This window comes from Leptinotarsa decemlineata, unplaced genomic scaffold (assembly GCF_025532065.1).
Source record: "Leptinotarsa decemlineata unplaced genomic scaffold, Ldec_3_MD MMD2_tig00001019_RagTag_RagTag, whole genome shotgun sequence".
Taxonomy (NCBI): domain Eukaryota; kingdom Metazoa; phylum Arthropoda; class Insecta; order Coleoptera; family Chrysomelidae; genus Leptinotarsa; species Leptinotarsa decemlineata.
The window spans coordinates 3,968,516-3,995,004 of NW_027412557.1; the positions used below are offsets into that span (position 1 = coordinate 3,968,516).

At 37.0% G+C, this 26,489-nt stretch overlaps 1 protein-coding gene across 1 annotated transcript in view; it reads left to right on the forward strand.

Annotated features, from left to right (window-relative positions):
- LOC111513363 (uncharacterized) overlaps positions 1-26,489 on the forward strand; it is a 203,706-nt gene that overhangs the window by 54,869 nt on the left and 122,348 nt on the right. Inside the window, exon 4 of the mRNA XM_074175350.1 lies at positions 24,314-24,593. Coding sequence (XP_074031451.1) covers positions 24,314-24,593 — 280 coding nt within the window. The remainder of the gene's footprint in view (positions 1-24,313; positions 24,594-26,489) is intronic.

The window sequence follows — 26,489 nt, forward strand, 5'->3', positions numbered from 1 at the left end:
TTGTAGTTCTCTCCATGAATTGGCACCAGCTAAACATTTTCATCGTTATTTTTACAACTAAGTTATGTAACAATGAGATTTTTAACGGTTTGTCATCGAAATGTGATAAATTTGCAGAGGAAATCATTCAGTGGAATCATGTAAAAATAATTATGTCTATGTGTTGGATATCAAACGTGAATTGAAGGAATGTTGAAAAAGATGTCACGCCAAAAGTTAATTGACGTATCTTAGGAATCAAGATACACTACACTAGAGGTTTGAATCTAAATTTGAAAAAACTAAATATACAGTGCATTTCTTTAATGCCCATCCTTTTATTTTTTGAACGGGTCAACTCAAAAAATTGACATTAAGGATAATGGAATTAACGCATGAATACTTAATTTTGAAGTGAAATTGACAGATTAAACTTTCAAGATGGCGATTGGGCGCCATGTGGGAAAAAATTAAATGGAAAGGGGTTCTTGTGATACATCTCTTTAAAGCGCCCAACAAATGCGTCACAACCCTAGAATATAAAATCAATATCTTCAACTACTAGAAAATGGCGGAACTTTTAATAATTGCCTGAATACATTGACATTTAACTACATATTATGAGGTAATAAGCTTGAAGTCAGTTCAGAAGATGCTCGAAATGATTGCCTTCAACTTCTTGACATATGAACAACCTATCCGATATTTCACGTCGAACATTTTCGAACATAGTAACGTCAATATCTCTACAAATATTTATTTTTCTTTGCCGTATATCCAATATTGAAACAAGTGCAGTTTCGTACACCTTTTGCTTCGAATAGCCCGATAAAAAAAGTCCACAGGTGTCAAATCTGGCGAGCGGGCTTGCCGTTCTGTAGGACCTCGACGGCCAATCCAACGACCGGGAACAGTAGTATCCAAATGGTTTCTTATTTGTCTGGAGTAATCTGATGGTGCTCCATATTCTTGGAATACAATATCCATATCGAATTCGTTATGATTCGCTTCGACGATTTCAGTGATAGAGGGTCAACAGTACTTTACAGCATATTCAAATACAGTTCCTCTGTTAAATTTTGATCAATGAATAGAGGTCCTATACAATATGGTTTCCTCATATTCCTACCCAAACGTTACTTTTTTATGGATATTGGGTATATATTTTCCGGAAAACGTGAGGGTTGGTATCACTCCAATAACGGCAATTTAGTCTGTGAACTTTGCCGTTTGAAAAAAATGTACACTCGTCACTAAAACAAATATTGTGGGGATATGTAGGATGACTTGCAATGGTTTCCGTCATGATTTCGCAGAATTCTGTTCTTTGATCAGGGCCATCTTCAGTTAATTGGTGTACTATTTTAAAAGTCTCCACACAATAGGAGACACCTTACGAATATTCGCGACGGAATAAGTAGACTGTTCAGAATTTACTACCATGTCACCAATTATTTGCACTTGCTGTTTGTTCTTCTGGAATGGACGGATAACCTCTGGGCTTTTCTTGTACACTACCGGTAGTTGAGAATTTGGATACAGGTTTCCTGAAATATTTTCTACAGGTAGGACGATTCGGAAAACGTTCATTGAAAATCCTTTCGGTCTCGTGAAACTTATGCGTCGCACCGTGAATAAAAATCACTTAATTTGTTTTTCCAATGGACGAGAATTGACCATTTTAGAGATTGTTGACGTGGTACCTGTCTACAAGTAAAACCGAAAATTAAATGAGAATATTCTAACTGAACAATGATGTTTATTGTCGTACTGACATTTTTTTGTCGTTTTTATAAACAAAAAATAACTTAACAAACATCACCGGGTTGTTGGAATTGCAATATGGCAGATAAAAAAGAATATTTCTAGAAATATCGATATTAATGTATTTGTCTTCAGGAAATTATTAAATGTTCCGCCACTTTGTAGTAGGTGATGATAATGACTTCATATTCTTCTATTCGTCAGGAGCTTCAAAATGATGACCCACCTTTTCATTCAATTTTTTTTCCAGATGGCGCTCAGTTGCTATTTTGAAAGTTTCATCTGTCAGTTTCACTAAATAACAAAATAAAGTATTCATGCATTAATTTCATTATCCCAAATTTCAATTTTTTCAGATGTCCCGTTCAAAAAATAAAAGGGGGGGCATTAAAGAAATGCTCTATATGTAGCTCTATATGTAGCTCTATATGTAGCTCTTGATAGATCACGATCACTGACTGTGAACATTGACTGTTGAGTCAATATTGAAGACAAGAAAACCAGGAAGCCTGAGGTTCATTTGATTTTATGAAGTAAACTGTGAGGACTATGGATAAAGTATGTTGGCCAGACTAGACGAGCTATTGAAAATCGTTTGAAAGGTGACGAAACAGGTAACCTATATAGTATTGGTTAATATTAATGAGACTGGTATATGATATTCAACTGTTGAATATTTTCTGAAGTCTAGAAATTACGAAGTGTGGCACGTGAAGTATGAACAGTAACAAAGACCTCGTTCCAAACGAATCCTTTGATCATTTCTCTGAACCACGCAATTTGAACCCAATAAATCATTGATGGCAATAGAGTTATGATGTGTGAGAAAGGCGTTTTTCATTAAAACAGAATCGATGACTGTTGTCATTAGCTGATTTTCATTAGTATTATCAGGAACTATTGTAATGGGGATTAGAATTTTTTAACGAAAACAGAATAGTTCAGGTTCATTTATCATCCTGAATACTTTCCACTCTTTGAGCATGCTTATCTTGAATATCAAAATCACCTTCCTCACACAGAAACTATAATTATTGTGAAAGTATCCAGTGAATTCTGTAATTTAGTTTTCCAAAGTGAAAACGAGCGTGGATCTCCATTCCAATTATTGACTACAAAAGACCGTCTTCGTGCGTTGCTGAAAGCTTCAGCATCGACCTCGAGGGGAAACTCAATCTCAGAAAATGTATAGGTGAATTTGTGTGAAAATAGTTGAAATGTATCTTTCAAAAACTTTTTAAAGATAGTTTTGTTTCGTTCTAACTGAGTATTGCATTTTCATCGAAGAAGATCTAAGAATATTGATTTTGTATGTGTGCAAACGATTTAATATTTATTGTTTTTTTGCATCAATTTCATATTTGTGGATACTAACGCCTTCAAACAGATAAGCTACACGTAACTGTGTATTCTTACTCATTTCCCCACAGAGTCTGCTAATTCGTCAAGTGCTATAATCACCATCACGTCATAGACACTTTGAGTGAAACAGCATTTCACTATCAGAAGTTGTTAATTTGATTTACCGAGCTTTCAATAATGAAGTTTGAATTAGTTTTGATCAACTATATCAAGTCTAATGATTTTACTCATCTTCATATTACGAGTTGTTACTGACAAGCCAAATAAATCCCTGTCTGAATTTTGATCAAACGCATTAACATTTCTAGGCAAACGCAGTACAGTACTTTTTCCTCCATATTTATTTTTTTTCAAAAAGTAGGAAACACCTCGTTATCAGATCCAAAAATCGTTGCATGCATGATCGAACAGCATTGTTTTGATTTGCCATAGATCTCCTAATATTCGCCTGGGTTATCAGTGCTCCAACTTGTCTGTCTTTAAAGAAAATAATTCTGAGGATGACCCCTATGATGAGGATAAAGACAAATGACATCTTCATCAAGTATGAATTACAACAACATATCTTTCATATCACATAATGATGGAAATTATTACAATAGATCCACTAAAGTTGATATACGTGGACGTACACCAATACTTACTTTCATCAAAGTAGTGAGAGTGTGTGAAAGTTTAAATTTTTTATCAACAAAAACTACAAGACCTAAAGTGTAATCGATAAATATTCATTTATCAATGAAAGCTTTGTTATTTAACAATGCCATAAGAGAAAACAGCTGATAAAACTACGAGTCCGTAGGAGGAGTGGTTTCATTTATTGTATTGCTCATTTAATTGGTATTGCTAAAAAATAATAAAGTTTGAATAAAAAAATAAATATGTATCGGTGAAAAATTTTCAGCTCGAGTGATATCAGTTAAGATGATTTCCTGGAATATTTTCAGACGAATGCATCGATATAAAAATGAAATATCAATTTTCGAATTCAAAAAAAAGTTTTATTAGAATAACGAGAAATTTCAGTAAGAACATGTTTGAAAGTTCAAGTATATATTAACAGAGTACTCAAATAACTAACGTCGTATTTGTCAACAATAACCGGCCTACTTGACCCGGATAGATGTATCGCCAATACATCGCGTATTCTTTTCGATTTCATTGAAATTCAGAATAACGTTTCCAAAAGAATTAAACATGTCTTATTATATGAATAAATATCGAATATAATCTTGAGATTTCTGAATATCATATATGTGAATTGAATACCAACGTATTCAAGGAGTAATTTTAATTGAAGGGTTTTCGCGAGTTTACGAGAATCAGTAAATTATGGCAATTAATTTTCAATTTCGGTCATATGATGCTAGGAATCGCACGTTCAGAAGTTAATCCTCAGCTCATACAAGTTTTGACTTCTGAGTCGTTTATAGTAGGTCGACTGCTGATGAACGGGAAAACTATATTTCAACAAATTTTTCCAATATATTTGAGTTGCTTGAGTAGAGTTAGTGTTTAGTTACTGTTGTAATCATAATGTGAAATGTAACTTTTGAATTTCTATAGAAGCATTCATGCAAAGTCTTGATATTCAGTCACAATCCTATTCGAATACTTATATGATTCCATTTGAATGGTTCAATTTGAATAGGACAGTGACAGTGATGCATAACCAGACCCTGAGAGTCGCATATGATTCAAAAATGATTAGACCTGAATGTTAATTTCATGGTTATTAGTTTCATCGAATTTTTCATCATTTTATCGGTTTTCAATCTTAATGCTATATTACTATGAATTTTATAGGCTAAGCATTCTTTGAATAAATTTTGCTGATAGATTTGTTGTATCTTAAAGTCTAGTTCAACCTTTTATTATAATGATATATCTAAAATATAACATACCGCGCTGAAAAATCATACATACCGTCAATCTTTTCAAAAACTGTTTCAAAATAGGTTTTTGCATTAACCAGTTATCTCCCCTTATGAACGACAACCCTCAAACCTAGTGCGAGCTAAGGATTGACGAGGTATTTCCTTTTAACGTGCGATTCCAAGCAAGGGTTGAACGAAAGGCGGTGAAATCGATCGTCCGGCCTTGCGGATTGAACCACCATTTCACCAGACGGCCAATTGAATGAGTGGAACAAACCACTCACGCCAACCCAATCGGCTACCGTCAATAACACAAATAAATCTAGGAAATTAATCACTGGCTCTCAAAATACCATTCCTACATTGACTCATCATACCAACTAGATCGATTGCCGAAATTATTAATCACTGATTCATGAATATCAGGCAAGGCATTCAACAATAAAAATCGAATAATGACATTCGATTTTGAGATTTTTCTATCAATAACATTCCAAGCGATCAAAATAAAATACTCTTCGTCTTCACTCTACAAGTAAAACAAATCCTCAACATGAATGAAAAAACTAAGTTTTGAATGGAAAAAACTATTTGGCTTCCTAATTCTCCACGTACTTTCATATATCCATTTCATGAAATAAAAGGTCCTTTCAAAGCAACTACAATGTCTCGTCAGCACCTTTTTGAATTTTTGTAGAAAAAAATACACTCCTTTTAAGCACAAAATTTATATATTTTCTAAGAATTCATTTTGGACATGATTGCTTCCGTTCTTCCTTCGGAAGTTTTTCATATTGTTTGTTCAAAAATAGAGAAGTAAAAAACAAAAAAGCTTTATTCTATATAAACTTTCACTGACAGTGTTTGACTTATCCAAATGATCTCTGAGAGCGGTATGTCACTGGTTTGTGGACTATAATACTACACCTCGAACTGTCTTTTTCAAAACACTTCAATTTGAAAAAGTGTATAAGTGTATAAGTTTCATACTATTTTTTTGGAGTGAATATAAAATAATATATGATATACTAAAATTCCATAATAGTAGGCACTAAATTCTCAGAAATATTGAAACGAAAACATTGTTTTCAGGTTGTGATTCTATATATTTCATCAGATGATAAAATTATTTTTCAATAGATCCAATAGATGATAAAATATATAGAATCACAACCTAATACCAATGTTTTTGTTCCAATGTAATGATATTTCTGAGAATTTAGTGCCTACCATTATAGAATTTTAGTATAGAGGTCGTTTCTGTTACCATATGGTAACATTGCTATATTCTAAAGCGTAACAGATTCAAAGACGATTGAATGGGGAAAAAGGTAACTGTCATCGGGAACAATACAATGGTCAAACAAAATTGACGGGGACTCTCGCCCTTCTTGAGTTATACGGGGAAAACAAAAAATGTTGTTTTTCGTTTTTTTCGAATGAAATTGTTATTTTGCAGAATATCGAAAACTGGACAAAACATGTATTCGAAGTGTACTATAACGATGTAATAACAAATATTCGATAAAACGTTTCGTGTCATCATGGTCACCTTCAACTTTTTTTTAACACGGACCTGTCTTTTTTATTACAGATATTGATTAGGCGATAAATTCACAATCTGAAAGTTCATCTCATTTGATATTTTTATGGCGTCTCGTTTGAAATAACTACCATCATCAGTAACAACAATTTTAAATTACGGTCCTGTCGTTACTTCTTTTGTAAGTTGTTTCGATTTCTTCAAAATATAATTCAGGCAACCCAATAAATTCGACAGGTAGGTACCCTAACACAATGTTTCGTTTTATAAATGTTTGTACTGCCGTAAGTAATCCTTCTTTCAAAGCTTTTTTCTCCCTGATCAATTATACTTCGTAATATTTTTAAAATTCTCAATCCTGGAAGTAACGAAAATATCAATTTTTAGTCAAAATTCATATGTTGTATAATTTGGTATGATCAAATAGCATTCCAATCAATTTACCATCTTAAACGCGATTAGACAATAAGAGAGAAATTTGAGGAACAATGGTGTATATGACAAAAAAAAAACAAGAAAAGGTATGGTTACTGGAAGTGTGAGGAATCAAATAAATGTTATGGCTAAGCAAATATTACCAAATAAAAATTCACACAGTGAAAACAACTTTTTTTCAATTTAGGATTGGCCAGTTACAAAAATTATGCTAATCAAGATTGTTCTTTACGAGAAATTGCCCACGAAATGGGGATTTCTGTAAAATCCACCAGAACTATTTTGAAAAAAAAACAAATATAAATGCTACGAGATACGCAAAGTTCATCACCTCAATGAAAAGGATTACGAAAGGAGAGTACGATTTGCGAAGTAGTTAAGACGTGAAAATAGGGAAGTTGGAAATATTTGTGAAAAAATATATGGACGGACGAATGAAAATTCACCAACAATGATTGGTTTAACAGAAATATTCATTATAAGTGGAATACTACAAATGAACATTTACATAGGTAAACCAATTTTCAAGAGAGGTTCGGAATAAATTTTTGATTGGGAATTGTGGGAACGAACATTCTTGGGCCTCTCTTTCACGATGTTCATTTGAATAGTAAAATGTGTTTTCATTTTCTATTCGATGAATTTGATGGCTACTTAGATGAATTGCCACTGAATATCTGCCATGAAATACAATATTTTCAACAGAACGGCTCTCCTCCCTATAATGCAGCAATAGTAAGGGAACATTTAGATGCAATATTCCTAAGAAAATAGATTGGAAAAAATGGACCAATCAACTGACCAGCTCAATCCCCAGATCTTACTCCTTTAGGTTTTTCTGTCTGGGGGTACATAAAGGATAGAATTTTTTCAACACCAGGTACAGATATCGACCATCCCAAACAAAAAATAAGAGATGCATGTATTAGTATTACACTTATTATGCTACAAAATTGCCACAGAAATTATCTGGACCAACAACTGATGTACATTCAACAAAGAGGATTTTTGTTCTCATTTTCCCCAAAGGTTCATGATAAAATGAATTGTTTTTCTATTTGGTTGGTGTCACTGATGACGGTAGTTATTTGAAATGATTGAAAAATATCAAGTGTGGTGTACCCGTTGGATTGAAAATTTATCGCTTTTTCAATATCTGTAATAAAAAAACAGGTCCGTATTTGAAAAAAGAAAGTTGGAGGTGGCCATGTTGACACAAAACGTTTTATCGAATATTTATTATTACATCGTCATACTACACTTCGAATACATTTTTCTTTTCCATTTTATGATATTCTGCAAAATAACAATTCCATTCGAAGAAAACGTTAAAACATCATTTTTTGTTTTGCCCGTATAACTCGAGAAAGAAGAGAGTCCCCGTAAATTTTGTTCGACCATTTTATTGTTCCCGATGACAGTTACCTTTTTTCCTATTTAATCGCCTTCGTATCTGTTACGGTTCAGATTAGAATATAGCAATGTTACAACATGATAAAAGAAACGGCCTGTATACAGCTATTTTAATCCAACGAAAATCGTCGGTTCACACAGGAACCGCTTCCGAAACGTCTCCATAAAAAACAAAATTATGCATATATCCGAAAATAGTTCATGAACCGAGAAACAAAGGAAAATTCTACCGAATAAATTTGCTCGGAAATATGTATCGTAATAACCTTGAATTCTGCAAAAAACATCGACAAATTTAAGAGCCAGCTCTCAATATGTAACGCTAGTTGCACACACACCGATTTTTTATTGGTAGCGGGTGCTTGCACACTCACCGGATTTTTATCGGTCAAACAATCAGTTGCTTTGTTGTCGTAATTAGCACGCACTATTAAATCGAAGTTAATGCGTGGTAACTACAATTTCACCAAGCATTCGAGACTGGAATGGTCGGTTAAAAACCGGTGAGTATGCAAGAGTGTATTTAGTCATGTACGCCACTGCTTCCCGGTACTGCCGGCGATACAGTGGCAGTGGACGGCTGCTCACCGGTATTTTACCGGCGACGATCACCGGTCGGCGTGTGTGCCAGGTCCCGTTCTCACTTGTGGTTCACTATTGGAATTTGGACGACCGGTACAAAGTCGGCCGTCCGAAATCGGTGTGTGTGCAACTAGCGTATAGGCTGAGGCCGCAATACAGTTTTTTCCCGCAAGCGGTAAACCGGCAAACCGCAAAATCGCCTAAAACGCACACATAACGGTTAAAAACCGTGAACCTGGCTGTATGTGTTGTTGCTCTAATACTAAGAATCAGAAAAAGCAATCGTTAACAAAAATTTCGCAAATATTTGGTCCATCCACTGACTAGCCGACGATTTAATAAAGGTTTCTTTCATAAAAAGTATCAAGATTTGAGAAAAAATCTTAGAAATTTTTCAATCATTATCAGATGTCAGTAGCCAATTTTGATAAGATTTTGCATATTGTACGTTCACACATTACCTACATGAATACAACATTTCGCTTATGCATTTCACTAGAAGAGCGATGACTCTTCATGATGGTGTGCCGGTTTTTTCTCTCTAGCCATTCTGTAAAGGCGCTGTCGATCGGCGCATTCGACATAGTGTGGACGTGTCGATCGACTAAGTCGATCGATAAATGTCGAGTCGTATGCAACCCGAATGAAATGGATTTTTGTTTTGCTTGTTTCACTAAATATAATTCATTTAGAATATTTCTCACTCACTCTCTTCTCACTCAACTACTCACAGTCGACTGAGACTGATGAAATACGTCCACACTGCAGTATTATGTGTGGACGAGGCAACTGTCGCCTATGTCGTTCGACATGGTCGATCGACCTTGTCGATCGGCGTAGTGTGGACGCCTCTTAACAAGTCGCGGGAAAGACCGTTACTGCGACCGTAACTGCGACCATTATTTTCCTTTACACACAAAATCAGGCGGTTAAAATTTGCGGCGGTATAGCCGTAGTGCGGCCTAAGCCTAATAAATGTGATATATATTTACTATGGATATCAGATCTGTTTGAAATCTGTAATATGTCTTTTCGTTAATCAGCTGTCGCCCCCATATGAACGACAACTCTCAGAAGTTGAGAAACTTGTGCGAGCTAAGGACTAACGAGGTCTTAGCTTTCAACGTGTGATTCCTAACACGGTTAGGTGAATAGGTTTTTTGCAATTTGCGCATCAAACTTTCAGTATATACATTTTTAAAGTATAGAGAATTTACCATTACTACATTTTGATTCTCGCACATTGTTAATTTTTATAAATTCACAATCAATTTTCAATCACCTCAAGTTATCACGAAACATCTATAAGTAATAATTTCAAAATGAATTCTTCACAAAGATATGTAAATAATAGAAGTTACTTTCAGGCAGATACTGGAAGAAAAAGTCCTCTTGAAACAACTACTTCCATATGAATATTGAATTATTATGTTCTTTTATTTGCTACAGTTTGAACTCCAAAGCATTCGTTATAGAAATGAATCAGATATCATTCACAGGATTGCTACACAATATAGTATATGAAAGAAGTAATATTTTACTTACATGGAACATTGTAGTCCTCAAACATCGATGTTTCGTAATGAAACACTTATCTTATTGCCTCTTCTGCACCAATCTGGATAACATTATAAGATGAAGCCCGTAATTCATTTATAACATTACTACTTTATCTGTTTAAAATCTGTTTTTCCGTTAATCAGCTGCCGCCCCCATACGAACGACAACTCTCAGAAGTTGAGAAACTTGTGCGAGCTGAGGACTAACGAGGTCTTACCTTTTAACGTGTGATTCCTAACACGGTATGTCACGAATGAGTTAAATCTACTCATGCACGATGACAGTACGTAATAACATTCATTCGCTCATTTGATTGAATCATTCGGAATCTTGTTTACATTGATAGAGGTATATTTTTAGGAGTGTTCAATTTTTGGGAAGTAGAAAGTCAAAATCTTTTCCAAAAATTGAACTCATGAAAACATAGCTCTTATCTTCATTATATCATTCAGCTCATATGGTCACCCTAATTCCATATTTCTCTCAAACAGTCGTAAATTTGACAAGTTCATCAAATGAAACGATGCAATATTGTTACAACCCTCTATTCTATTTCAAAACACCTTCATTGTGTCACCCCGACCGAACAGACAAAATAACCCCTTCATGGCATCAAATAAGCAATAAAAAATATTTATGGCCTAGCGATCCAAGTAAATGACCATGTAAATGGTTTATGTGAAGGGATTCACTTTTGAGTGGAAGCAAGAGATTATATAACTTTTTCTCAGTTAGGAACCCACACCTCTAAACTCATTATTTCACCCTATCATGACTTCAATCTGATAAGGCTCAATTAAACACATTAGAGGTTTATTGAGAAACTGAATTACCAAAATGAAATTTCAAATCACAGAGCCCCGTTCAAGGACGTAGCAGATAACTTTTAACAAAAAACATTCCAGGCACATACGTGTCCCATCCAATCTATCTCTACTTTTTTCCTAAGAGCATGAGCTATTGGTCTAGATTCAAAAAAGTAGGTTTAATACCTTCTTTCAATTCAATGGATAGTTTTCCTTCATAGAATGTTCACAATTCGTCCTTGAAAAAATCTGCATATTTTGTTTGCCAGATTTCCAACATTTTTTTATCCGAATTATCATCTATGTAATTCAACTGTCTGAATCCTGAATTGAATTTGTAGATGAAATCACGCCACAGTAACAAGTTGTCGCTTAGTTTGATAACAAAAAAATCCAAAATATGAGAATGATTATTTGAAATGACTTCCAGTTCAATTTTCCCTGAAGCACAGATTTTGTCCCCGACATATGTTACAAAACTCAGATTGGTCTCTTTTGGAGGTAATTTTTAGAAATGTGTTCTCAATAAATTTTCTAAAATTACTGATTTTGAAGCTCCTGAATCTAATTCTACTTTGAAACCCATTTTATTCAACTCGACATCTACTAATATTAGATTTTCACTTGAGGATTTTAAATAAAATAAAGGTTCATCTCCGATTGTTCCGCAATCATCATCTTATCATCAACGCTCGACTCTAATTGTTTTTTGTTTTCAGCCCACATTGCATACTCTCTTTTAATGACCCCTTACCCGACATTTCTCACAAATATATTCTTAGTAAAAACATCTAGAGAATTCGTGATTTTGGCCCCCGCATACCGAATGAAAAACATACCTTTTTGAGAGGAATACTTTCCTGAGGCGAAGTACTGTTGAGCGGACTGTCGTCAATGTGCTGCTGATGGCTTCTTCCAATGTTAACATTTTGGTTTTGGTAAACAAGTTATCCATAATTTTTACAGGTTCAAAACCACATATAAATTTATCCCGAAGTGCATTGTCTGAATAATTACCAAATTTACAATATGTAGCAAGCCTTCTAAGGCTGCACCTATATTGAATACGTATTTCTCCCGACTCGATGTAGTCCGACCGTCGGACGACATCGGAAGAAAAACAAATACTTCAGTTTTAAAGACTGCACCTATATTGAATCCGTATTTCTCCCGACCCGATGTGGGATGACCATCGGACGACATCGGAAGAAAAACAAACACTTAGGTTTCAAAGTAGGTGCCTTCATTGGAAAGGGTAGTCCGATACGACAATAAAAGATCACTACCGATTACTGAGCGACAAAAGTGTTTGTTTTCATTCCGATCTTTCATTCCGACGGACTGATAATAATGAATAATAAAATTGATAAAGAGTTTTTGATAATTTTTGTGAGAGATGAGCCTCGCTTGTGGTACCAGCGAAACAAGGATTACCATAATAGTGATATTAAGTCTAAACTATGGAAGGTTATTGGGGACCAATTACTGATAAAAGAGCTGATGCATGCTCTGAAGTTAGACTGGCCAGTTATGTCGTATATTATGCCTTCAAGAAGACGTTTCCATAGTCATACAATGGTAGTCCTTAAATTTATCCGGGTAGTTTCTTGTAAGTAGGGAAGTTTTAGAAAATTCCCCTTCAGATTTATCTTTATTAAACTGATGCACCCATACCTTTTTCCTACGTCTCCTATTAAGGAGAAGATTCTTGTCTTGTATAAGCCATCCCAAAAAATCATCTTCAGAGTTACTCATGATTAACCCCAAAATACATCTTCAACTTTAACCTATCGGGTCGAACTGAGTCCAGTGTAGGCAGTTACAACGGACTACATCGGATCGCGTGGCGTCCGATGATCGTCCCACATCGGGTCGGGAGGAATACGGATTCAATATAGGTGCAGCCTTTAAAACTTAAGTGTTTGTTTTTCTTCCGATGTCGTCCGATGGTCGGACTACATCGGGTCGGTGGAAATTCGGATTCAATATAGGTGCAGCCTAACGCTAGTTGCACACACACCGATTTTGGACGGCCGACTTTGTACCGGTCGTCCAAATTCCAATAGTGAACCACATGTGGGAACGGGACCTTGCACACCTGCCTACCGATGATCGTCGCCGGTAAAATACCGGTGAGCAGCCGTCCACTGCCACTGTATCGCCGGCAGTACCGGGAAGTAGTGGCGTACATGACTAAATACACTCTTGCATACTCACCGGTTTTTTACCGACCATTACAGTCTCAAATGCTTGGTGAAATTGTAGTTACTACGCATTAACTTCGTTCTGGTAGTGCGTGCTAATTACGACAACAAAGCAACTGATTGTTTGACTGATAAGAATCCGGTGAGTGTGCAAGCACCCGCTACCAATAAAATATCGGCCGATTTTATACTGGCCGTCCAAAATCGGTGTGTGTGTAACTAGCGTAAGGCGTACTGCATATTCTTGAATTGTTTCGTTTTGAGCTTTTTCGCAGAATAAAAAACATACCTTTCTGCATAAACTATCTTGTGCGTTTGATAATATTCCTCCAATAACTCAACCAACACATTAAAAACTTTTTTTCTGATTTATCGCGTACACATAAGTCCACGAGTAAGGCAAATGCTCTCTGATTGAGGCTATTCAGCAACATTGCTCGCTGTTTACTTTCTTCTGCCACCTCATTAGCAGTAAAAAATTATTGCACTCTCCCGACATGGATGCCAAAGTCGTGAATGTTTAGATTAAACTCCTGTAACCAAAATTGTTACATCGCCATGTTATTTATCTACAATTATCCCAGTCCGGTTTTATACTCAATTTTTAATTTATACGCTCATCCTCGTCGCCATTTTCTTGTCTCTGATCTGATAATGCTCTATTAAACACATTCGAGGTTCATTGAAAAACTATTACTGAAATAAAATTCCAAATCACAGAGCCCTATCCAAGGACGTAGCAGATAACTTTTTTATAAAAAACATTTCAGGCAAATGTACCGGAGAGATGTATACACTAAGAAAAATAGTGTATACATTACATATGACATTACATATCCCATTACAGTTTAACTCAATAGAGAATATGTAATAAACGGATGAACTCTTCAATCTGCCCTTTATTACAACTCAGCAGATTCTCTATCGATCTGTATACATTTGATTTTCAGATTGTGGAATGGTAAAAACCTTGAAAGAACATTAGGTCCACGAAAATGAGTTAAGAATTGTTTTCTTGAATTTCAGCAACAAATTGAGTGACTTCGAGTATTTGAAAAGGCAATATCATGTTTGTAATAAAAATATCGATGCTCCATTATACAGAATATGCAGTACATTTCTTTAATGTCCCTCCCTTTTATTTTTTGAAAGGGTCAATTCGAAAAATTGAAATTCGAGATAACGAAATTAATGCATGAATACTTTATTTTGAAGGGAAACTGACAGATGAAACTTTCAATGGCGACTGGGCGCCATCTGGGAAAAAAATTAAATAGAAATGGTGGTCTTGTGACACATCATTTTGAACATACTGACGGATAGTTCACAACCCTAGAATATGAAGTCAATATTTTCACCTACTACAAAATGGCGGAACATTTAATAATTTCCTGAAGACAAACACATTAATATCGATATTTCTTGAAATATTCTTTTTTATCTGCCATATGGCAATTCCAACAACCCGGTAAGGTTGTTAAGTTATTTTTTGTTCATAAAAGCGACAAAAAATGTCAGTAGGACAATGAACATCATTGTTGAGATATGATATTCTCATTTAATTTTCGGTTTTACTAGTAGAAAGGTACCACGTCAATAATCTCTTGATTGGTCAACTCTCGTCCATTGGAAGAAAAAATTGAAGCGATTTTTATTTACAGTGCGACGCGTAACTTTCACGAGATCAAAAGAATTTTCAATGAACGTTTTCCAAATTCACAACTACCGGTAGTGTACATTACAAAAAGCCCCCAATTCATCCGTTCATTCCGGAAGAACAGCAAGTGCAAATAATTGGTGAGATGGTAGTGAATCCTGAACAATCTACCTATTCTGTCGTGAATGTTTGTGAGGTGCCTCTTTCTACTGTGTGTAGAAAGAGGCACCTCACATGTATCATCCATACAAAATTAAAATGGTTCACCAATTAACTGAAGATGACCCTGATCGAAGAACATAATTCTGCGAAATCATGACAGAAACCATTGCAATGCATCCTACCTATCTCCAAAATATTTGTTTTAGTGACTTATGTACATTTTTTTAAACGGCATTGTTCACAGACAAAATTGCCGTTATTGGAGTGACTGCAACCCTCACGTTTTCCGGGAAACACATACCCAATATCCAGAAAAAATTAATGTGTGGACAGGAATATTGGAAAACCATATTGTAGAACCTCTATTTATTGATCAAAATTTAACAGGGAAACTGTATTTGAATATGCTGGAAACTACTGTTGATCCTCTCATCACTGAAATCGTCAAAGCGAATCCTTATGAATTCGATATGGATATTGTATCCCAACAAGATGAAGCACCACTACATCACTTCAGACAAATGAAAAACCATTCGGATAATACTTTTCCCGTTTGTTGGAATGGCCATCGAGGACCTACAGAATAGCCAGCCCGCTTGCCAGATTTGACACCTTTGAACTTTTTTATGGGGCTATTTGGAGCAAATGGTGTACGAAACTGAAACTGCTTCAATAATGGATATAGGGCAGAAAATTACTACGTTACTGCGTTGAGATTGTTCGGCGTGAAATATCGGATGGGCTGTTCATATGTCAAAAAGTTCAAAGCAACCTCATATTATGTAGTTAAATGTCAATGTATTCAGGCAATTATTAAAAGTTCCGACATTTTGTAGTTGTTGAAGATATTGGCATCATATCTCAGGGTTATGAAGCATTTTTCAGGAGCTTCAGAAAGATTTGTCACAAGACCCCTCCCTTTCCATTTATTTTTTTTTCTCAGATGGCGCTCAGTCGCCATCTTGAAAGTTTCATCTGTCAATTTCTTTTCAAAATAAAGTATTTATGCAATAATTTCATCATCCCAATTTTCAATTTTTTGAGTTAACCCGTTCAAAAAATGAAAGGGGGGGACATTAAGGAAATGCACTGTATGATGCCATAAACTGACACCTTCGCCAAATAGTCGGTACGTTACAAAAAAGCATTACACGAGACCAGAAAATAATATAATCGTACAGTAGTAATTGTACAGTTCACTTGATCAAAAATATGTATGCGAGTTACTGAATTGAGATGTATTTTTTTATTCCAGAAAGAATATTTTGCAACTTGTAATTTTGTTTTATTTAATTCCGAAAATAATTCCCAGGCGAAGTTATACAGTGCTAGTCAAAAGTCCCCTCCCCCCCTCGTATCTTTTGAACGGGTATACTTCTAATAATGAAATTTGGAGGGTGGAAATAAACGGATGTAAGCTAATTAACTGGTCATAACAGGTGACGCAATAGTCATAAATGACGTCACAAGGCCACTGTGACCAAAAATTTTAAATGGGACCCTATGGCAAGTGACAGCTCGTTTGAAAGGTATTGAAAATACCTATTCAGTCATACCAATTTTGTTTGGGTTTCGGCTGATTTTGATTGATAAATTGAAGAAATACGAAAATTATAGTTTCGCATTTAATTAATAAAGATTTAAGAACCAGTTCGTATAATAAGTGTTCAAAATGTGCTCCATCTACTTCCTGGCAGTAATGCATCCTATTGCTAAACTCTTGTCGTACTCGTCCCAGTGTGTCAGCGGAAATTGCCCTACATTCTTCAACAATTCGTTGTTTCAGAATGGCAATACTGTCAGGTGCTGTAGCGTAAACCTTAGATTTCAAGTACCCCCATAGAAAAAAATCTAATGGTGTAAGGTCCGGTGACCGAGCTGGCCATTCGATCGAACCTCGTCGTCCAATCCATCTACCACGATATTCTTCATCTAGGTAACGTCTTACTGCACCGTAATAGTGTGCAGGAGCACCATCTTGTTGAAACGTTATTTCCAAGTTGTCGAATTCATCTGGATTATCTTCTAGAATTTCAAGAATTAACGCCCCAATATCAGTTTGTAACATCTCCAGATACAATTCACCGGTTAAGTTAGCATTGAGAAAAAGAGGCCCAACTATGTGGTTTCCCAAAATACCTGCCCAAACATTTACTTTTTCTGGAAATTGAGTATGTTTTTCACGAAAGATGTGAGGATTTGTGTCACTCCAATACCTCACATTTTGAGTGTTAACATTTCCATTGAGAAAGAAAGTACTTTCGTCACTAAAACAAATTGTCTGTATGTAGCCTGGTTGTTGGTTCATTTTATCGGACATAGTTTCACAGAATTCTAGTCTTCGGTCGGGGTCATCATCTGAAAGTTGGTGCACCATTTTTAATTTGTATGGATGAAATTTGTTTTTAGCCAACACTCTATGTACTGTCCTTTGACTGACTTCACACATAGACGCAACTTGGGCTGTGGAAGAAGTAGGGTTCACTACCATTTCTCCAAGTATGTCAATTTTTTTGTCATCACTAATTGTTGGTCGACCAGATCGTTTGGCATCTTGAACACTACCTGATGCTTCAAACTTCCGAAGAAGCTCCCTCAAATAAACCCTCGATATAGGGCGATCGGGATACCTCTCATTAAACAGTCGTTCCGCTGCATGGAAATTGTTTCTACATTCACCAATTATTAAGATAGCTGCTACTTTGTCGGCTACAGTACGTACCATTTTGCCTATGTAAACACTTAAACGTCTCGTTAAACAATAGCTTAGGTAAATTTTCAAGGTATAAACACTTTTGACAAGTAGATAATTCAACAACCTTTTTGACAATGAACCACAGGCGTACTTTAAAATCTTTATTAATTAAATGCCAAACAATAATTTTCGTATTTCTTCAATTTATCAATCAAAATCAGCCGAAACCCAAACAAAATTGGTATGACTAAATAGGTATTTTCAATACCTTTCAAACGAGCTGTCACTTGCCATAGGGTCCCATTTAAAATTTTTGGTCACAGTGGCCTTGTGACGTCATTTATGACTATTGCGTCACCTGTTATGACCAGTTAAGAAGCCTACATCCGTTTATTTCCACCCTCCAAATTTCATTATTATAAGTATACCCGTTCCAAAGATACGAGGGGGGGAGTGGACTTTTGACTAGCACTGTATAGGTAAACATATATGTCCTGATACATCGTTTTATAAATAACAAATTATGATTGAACTTGGTACTCAGTGATAAATGGTTTCTTTGAAAATAATTTGAAATAGTTATTTCAGTGAGGGTTCGCAGAGGGTTACCTGGTTGATAATTAGGGGTTCCACTAGTTTTTTTCAGTTTGATATCAACATCAGATTAAACAATCATTATTACAACATTCTAATATCATGAGATCTTTGTTGTATCGTCATTAGTTTTCGAGGAGTTTTTGAGTTTTGGTGGGTGGGGCCAAGGGGGTTGATGTCACTTTAGTTCCCGCTTACTATCCTAGAAACGTTTTCAAGCATTTTTCGATCTCAGCTTTCGTTCGTGAGATATAGCCCATTGTAAGTTTTGAAATTGACACACTGTATACATTATTGTAGGGGATCAAACAAAAAAAATAAGAAGAAATATATATACCGGGTTTCTCAATTTTGAATATTTTCAATTCTAGTGATTGAATGATATGGTTTCTACAGTGACATATTCAGTAGATGATTCAGAATGACACGCCGAAAGGTGCTTTGTGGTTAGATGAGGTTAGGTTTGGTTAGGTCCAAAGTGAGTTGCGGATGCAAATAAAAGAAGGAAGACTGAGCCTACAGGGGCAGGATTGACTGGGAACAAATGTAAGCAGGTCAATAACGCTGAATCCCAAACCGAAGGTGGCCAAGATTCCGACACATTTACAAGAGGGACCATCGCCACACAAGTCGACGGGTCCATGATAGACAATGAGTACGCACGTATAGCAACAGACAGGTGTGAAATGACCAAACTTCATCTGGATGAGGTCCAAGGCCATCAGGGTTGGGCTGGTTTGAAGGAAGTGATTGACCAACACTGGCCGGAACACTTATAAAAACTGAGTCACGACCTGAGAGAGCTTATGGACGATTTGGAAAAGGTGGAATACATCACACAAGATAGAATAACTGTCACCAGTAAAGGGTTGAGAGAGAGTGCAACAAGCATTTTATACGTTGTGCCACTAAGGACCGGGGAAACAAGTGCATCTGAAGAGGTAGTAAACATTTACAACAGTTTGAAACTACTCAAAGAGGAAACACTATACCTCATGGAAAAAAACAAGGCTTTTCACGTCGTCATGACGGAGCACATAGTGGACGAGTATCTTAGGAAATGTGTTGAGAGTATCTTCCATAGTACTGAGACGACGATTACAGTTCTCTGTAAGAAAAAAGAGGAAGTAGACGATGTAAGAGTGAAGAGGAGGTGGCCCAAACTCAACCGCACTACAGAGAAAGTAGTGATTAAAATGGAGGGAAGGAGCTATGTAGATGCACTGAAGGAGATGAGTACGACTGACGTGGCCAGAACGGGAGTAGAAATACGCAGTATCATAAGAACTACAAAGGGAGATATTCTTCTCGAATTCAAGGGAGGAACAGGAGAGGCTGAGGTTCTGAAAGAGGCCATATTGAAGGGAAACCCCACAAGTAAGGTAGAAATTACCAACAGGGAAAGGATTATTTACATAACAGGTATTAAGGCAGACATGGAGGACAGAGACGTGAAACTTGCAATAAGCAATGCTCTGGGTGGCATAGATGAAGAGCAAACAAAGGTCCTGTCAATGAAATTCAACCAGTATGGAAATCAAAACACAGTGGTCTCAGTAGACAGACGAATTGCCATGGAGTTGGTAAGGATAGGGACTATAAAAGTGGGTTGGACTCCATGCCGCATAAGGGAGAAAATACAAGTGTTGAGATGCTACCGTTGCCTGAGTTTTGGTCACAGGAGAAGTGAATGCAAAGGGCAGGACAAGTCAAAATGCTGCCTCAATTGTACAGCCAAGGAATGCCCCAATGAAAGGAAGTGCTCGAACTGCGGGAAAGACGGACACAGGGCGGACCAGATGAGATGTCCAGCATATAGGCAAATTATTGCGGTGAAAGAAAAGGGCATGAAGGCGAGGCGGCAGGGTGCTCCACTTGCCTAATGACGCGGATCCTTCATATAAACGTCGATAGAGCGAGAGCTGCCCATCGGCCATTGCGGCAGCTGGTAGACTTGATGCGGACATCATTCTCCTTCAGGAACCAAATAAGGTGATAACTGGGCGGCAGGGCCTTGTAACAGACAACAGGGTTGATGTCGCTGTGTATTGCAGGGTAAAGGACGCCGGTATAGTAAGCCACCTGAAGGGAAATGGGTATGTGAAACTCATTTTTACACACTGGGTTTTGTATAACTGTTACGTATCACCGAACCTACCTATGCGGTCCTACGAGCGGTACATCGATGAACTGATGCGAGAGGTGAGGATGGATAGTAGAGAAGTGGTGATTGCCGCCGACCTTAATGCCAAGTCCCCTTCATGGGGTTCATCGGTTGCCGACCAGAGAGGGGAATATGTGGAGAAATGGATTCACTCTTTGAACTTATCAGTGCATAATGAAGGTAGTGCTTCCACATTTGTTAGAGGAGCAAGTGCATCTCATATTGACCTAACTATTCCATCGGAGAGAACTGCACCAAAGGTCACAGGATGAAGGGTCTTAGAGGAGGAATCCCTTAGCCTGCACAAATTCGATAGGCCTGCTGGATACTTTGGGTGAACTCTACGAGCATCTGATTGGAAGTCGTCTAGAAGAGGAGTTAGAGGAGATGGAAGGACTGTCACCGAACCAGTTTGATTTTCGAAAGGCGAGGTCTACAATTGATGCCGCCAGATGGGTGGTAGACACGGCCACTGAGAGACATGGAAACTGGGCAGCAGTCATTGCCTTCGATATCAAAAATGCGTTCAATACTGCAGTATGGAGTTTAATCCTGACGAGAGTTAGAGACTTAGAGACATAGGCATAAGCCAATATCTGGTGAATATCGTCGATAGCTATTTTACTGATAGAGAGGTATTTATGGGCCGTAGAAAAATGTACCAGACCCAGGGTGTCCCACAGGGATCGGTGCTCGGGACGTGCCTGTGGAATATCTTGTATGATGGGGTTCTGAGGGTGGAACTACCTGAGGAGTGCTACACTGCCGCGTACGCAGACGAACTGGTCCTCATCGTGAGAGCGCAAGATGGAAATGGCCTAATGGAGAGAGCAAATCATGCCATAAAGAGTATCGCCAGATGGATTTCCCGAAGACATCTTCAGCTTGCACCCGAGAAGACAGAAGCCGTCATTGTAAAGGGTCCCAGAAAACGTGTGGGCATCACTTTCGTAGTGGGCGGAAAGACTATGACACCAGTCAGGAAACTGAAGTACCTTGGAATTTGGCTGGACGATAAATTCTATTTCAGACAGCATATAAGAGAAACGGTACAGAAAGCGTTGACACTTACTGCTGCGCTCACAAGGATAATGCCAAATATAAGGGGCATGGGAAGCATGCGGAGGCTGATCCTGAACGGTGTAGTCCAGTTCATAGTAACATACAGTGCGCCAATCTGGCACAGCGCCCTGCGTTTCGAAAGATATCATAAGATGGTCACGAGGGTACAGAGGCAAATGCTTCTGGGCATAGCAAGTGCGTACCGCACCGCGACTCATCAAGGAGAAGGCCGAGGGGTATGATAAGGATCGCAGGAGTAAGGCTGAAATGAGACAGGATTCTATTGCAAAATGGCAGACTCGGTGGGCACAGCATACACACACGGCGTAGTGGACTGAAACATTAATCCCCAGAATAGAACCATGCTGGCATGCAATTTCAGAAGGCTGGACTACTTCTTGACCCAGTTCCTAACGGGGCACGGATCGTTTGGAAGTTACCCATCAAGAATAGGAAAAAGAGAAGATGATAAGTGCCCATACTGTCAGGCAAGAGATACTCCTGAACACACCGCTCTGGAATGTGAAAGGTGGAGCCGAGAGAGGCATGCGATGGAGACTCAATTAGGAAGATAATTGACAGTCGACAGCCTAACGCAACTCATGTGTGAGAGTCACCAGAACTGGAATGTTATTCACAAGTATGTCAAAACTATTATGACTCCGAAAGAATAAGAAGAGCGCACACTTCAAGGCTTAGAGAGCTGAAAAATGGACCAGTCTGCCGAACTTGCATGAGGTATATTCGTCCGGATGATTCCATGCAGGTTTCTCCTTAGGGCAAAGAAAACATGGAGGAGGTTTTTAGTCGGTGGGCAAGGGCTTCACTCTTGAATCCGACACTCTGTCTTTTGAAGATTTTCCTCCTCCTGAAAAAAAAAATCCAAAGTGAGTGGATTTATTGTGACTCACACCTTTTCACACTGGTAAGAATACGGCTCTGCCGAACTCTAAAAATCTGATTCAGTTCCCAACGGGGCAGGTACAAAATATTTGCTCTGCTGTTTCATCATTTTCCAAACAGAGGCGACACACACTGTCTTCCGACAGTCCGAGTCTCTGCATATGATTATTCAAATGACAGTGACCAATAAGAAGGCCTGTTAGATATCGTAGTTCGTCCCTACTGTACTGGAGTGACCCAATCCTGGAAGATTCTGCCATAAGTCCATAAATCTATTAGCCATCCAGGTGTTCAATGTCGGTTTGGCAAAGCCTAGAGCGATGCCAATGACAGGTTTTAGTCCAATGAAGCTGCTTGCAGCACCCTACTTTGCAAAGGGGTAAGCAGCCTCAATGCCTTCCAGGCCAGTATGGTCAGTAATCCAGACCAGAGACAATCTGTTAAGTCTTCCTATCGAGGAGAGTCTTTTTTGGCAAATTGCTACCAATTTAGACGTTGCTCGGTAAGAGCCAAGAGCTTTCAACGCCGCTGGACTGTCCGAGAATATTTTTATTAACTCGTGTATGCGGTTGGAGTCTTCCAATATCTCTGAACACAATTCAAAAGAGTAAATTTTCGCTTGAAATACAGTCGCATAGGTTCCTAGGCAGGTTTATATCTCTGTCCTGGGTCTGCGACTAAAAACACCTGCACCAGAATCGGAAGGTGTTTTTGATCCATCTATGAACCAACAACTATCTGCTCTTAATATTTCCTTCTCCAATGGTAATGTCCAGTCTACTTCATTGAGTAAATCATGGTAGTTCATGGTATTTCATTTTCTAATATATCATGGGTGCTTTTACTCAAAATGAACAAATTACTATTTGTCGATTTATCTGCTACGAAACCGGGCTGTTCAAGTCTTATAAGTTTCTACAGATGGTAATGAAGTTGGGTATAAACAATTTGTTCGAATAATTTAGAAGAAGGTCTTTAGTTTTCTATAGCCATTTTATTTCTAGATTTGTGTCAAATAACCAACTTGTATGTCCCACTGTTTCTAAGCTCAGCTTCAAAAATAGGTCATTGAAAAAACCGTCATCTATGTTACCGTTTTCTGTTGCGTAAGTAGACAAAATGATCCATAGCTCACACATTCGACCCAATTACAACTGACCATATTCTTAACTCACCACCTTAGAGGTCAATCACAGATGACCAAATTCATAACTTTACAGTTGTGTTCCAATTGTTTTCAACCACAAGTAAGCCTTAGGAATTTACTTAATTCAAAATATGTTCTCAAATATCAAAGTCAATCGTTGAACCGGCGTATTGAATTACTAGGTTTCTAACGATAAATAAGTATAAAAACTATTGATTTTACATCACTCGGAATATCCTTCACAAAATATCCTTTCAAATATTTCTGGTATGACATAGAAATGGCGGTTACTTGGCTACCAGTAACCGCCATTTTTTTCTCGTTGAGTAATATACTATTAAGTATATGATCTATCTTATCAGTCACGATTGAAAATTTTCAACTCACTGGTTTTTTTATTTCAGCTAACCTTCGACAGTTTCACACTGGGCCGTTTTGTGTCTTTCACTTCAGATGGTTGTCCTGATGGTGCCTTACAGATTTCCGAATCAAACCGGCCGCAGGTGGGTGGTTCATGGTGCGGGACCTCCTGGGGCCCGGTAATCTATTACAGCGAAACCAAGAGCGTCACGATCTTTGTAAATCTTTACCGGCTATCCAAGGTGGAGAATGGCTACAACTTTGATTACAGGATGGAATACAAATTTTTGAGGAAACAAACTGCGATCGTTCGATATGGAGGAGGTGAGTTCTACAGAAGGGCAATTTGAATACATTACTCCCTATGTTTCGGCCAAAGGAAAATCTGAAAATATGCAAAAATACGTCAAACTTATTTTTAATGAGACATTTTGCGGGATAGATTTCAAATAAATTAAATTAACCCCTAAAATCTCAAATGAAACAGGGTTGAGTAAATAGAGAAGAATGAATGCATTCGTTTTCGTCGTTATTATTATAATAAATTCTGAACCGCACGGAATATGCTCTCTTATATTTTTCTGGTGGAATCCGAATATGGAAAGGAATATATGCCAACTCTTTTAAAAAAATTTAACTTTGACATACTTCTACGGGGTAACCTGTATATTGGAGAAAACTTCAGAAAATCCGAATGCACTGATGTCAAAAAATTTTATGTGAGCTATTTTCTTACAACTTCACTCTTTCATCTGAAATTTCTAATGGAAGATAGATTTCACACACACTGTATATTCTACGGTATTTTATTTTTCACCAACTTAAGAAAAATTAACTGATTTATGTACATCATAAATACTGGGAAATATCACAAAACTATTCACGTGAAACCAATGAATATTTCTATTCTAAAAATATCATAATGAAACATTTCAATGTTTGAATCACCATATTCATAAAACTGATTTTTATACTTTTAAACTGAGGAGGAAAAGATCGAAGAATATGTTAACTAGAATTTTTACGAGCAGAAAAACTGATTGAAGGAATTGGTTTATTTATTCATGATTAATAGATACATAGTATATTAACGATGAATATATTTTAAATCAAACACACATTTCTTGTGGTATTTGCCGCAACTTTTTTTGAAAAAGTTGTAAGTTTGTTTGTATATTTTCATTGTCATGATATTAGCATCATTTGAGATAATATACTCATCATAATACAGTTAGGTCATCGTCGAAACAAGGAGTTGTAGTGTTTAGGTCTGTTCAAAATATAAGGTAACTGCCCAAATTTCGTGGGCTACATACATTTGATAAGCGTTTTTTTTTTTAATATTGATAGACTTGTGTTGAACATATGTCCACAGTTTCAGCTGTTTATCATGTTCAGTTTGTTGGTGAAAGGCATAAAAGTTAGAAGTATTTTGGGTGATCGGCGATTTTCTGCTATCGAAAAAAATGGATCAAAACATTTGCATCGAATTGAGTGCTCGAAAACAATCGTAATGTTGACAATGGCATACGGTAATTGTACTCCAAATCAGAAAAATGTTTACAAGTGGCATAAGTCTTTCACAGAAGGTCGAGAAGATGTTAATGACGACGGAAATTTTGGGCATGAAGCGTGTGGCACCAAAGTTAGTTCCAAAATTGCTGAATTTTGACCAAAAAACTGTCGAATTAGCATAGATACAGGGTGTAACATAAGTACGTTAAAATATCCAAGTGACGTATTCCTGAGACAATTTTAAGAAAAAAAGTCTATTTGAACTTGTGTCCGAAAATGCTTCGTTTCGGAGATACGGGGTGTTGAAATTGAATTTTTTTGTTCGCTTTTTGAAAATAACTATTGCAAAAAATAAGTTATTTGTACAAAATTCGGTATCCGGGGTTTTTTGACGTGGAAAATCATAATTTCTTATTAATTTTCATGTTACATCTAGAGGGCGCTGCGTGCGCTTTCATTATTTATTTCAAATTGCCCTAACTTTTTTGACAGTAAACTTGTGGTACTTTTCATGAAAAAACCTAATAACCACACCTTTTCCAAGTAAAAAAGGTACACCTCTTCAACGCTGGAGGTGATCGTTTTCGAGATATTTACAATTTTCTATATCAATGCATATTACTTAATAGCCAAATTTAATTTCAATAATTTTTGTCACTCTCCGCTTGTAAATTAAGTTGATTAAATCGAGTAGGCTATGAAAGT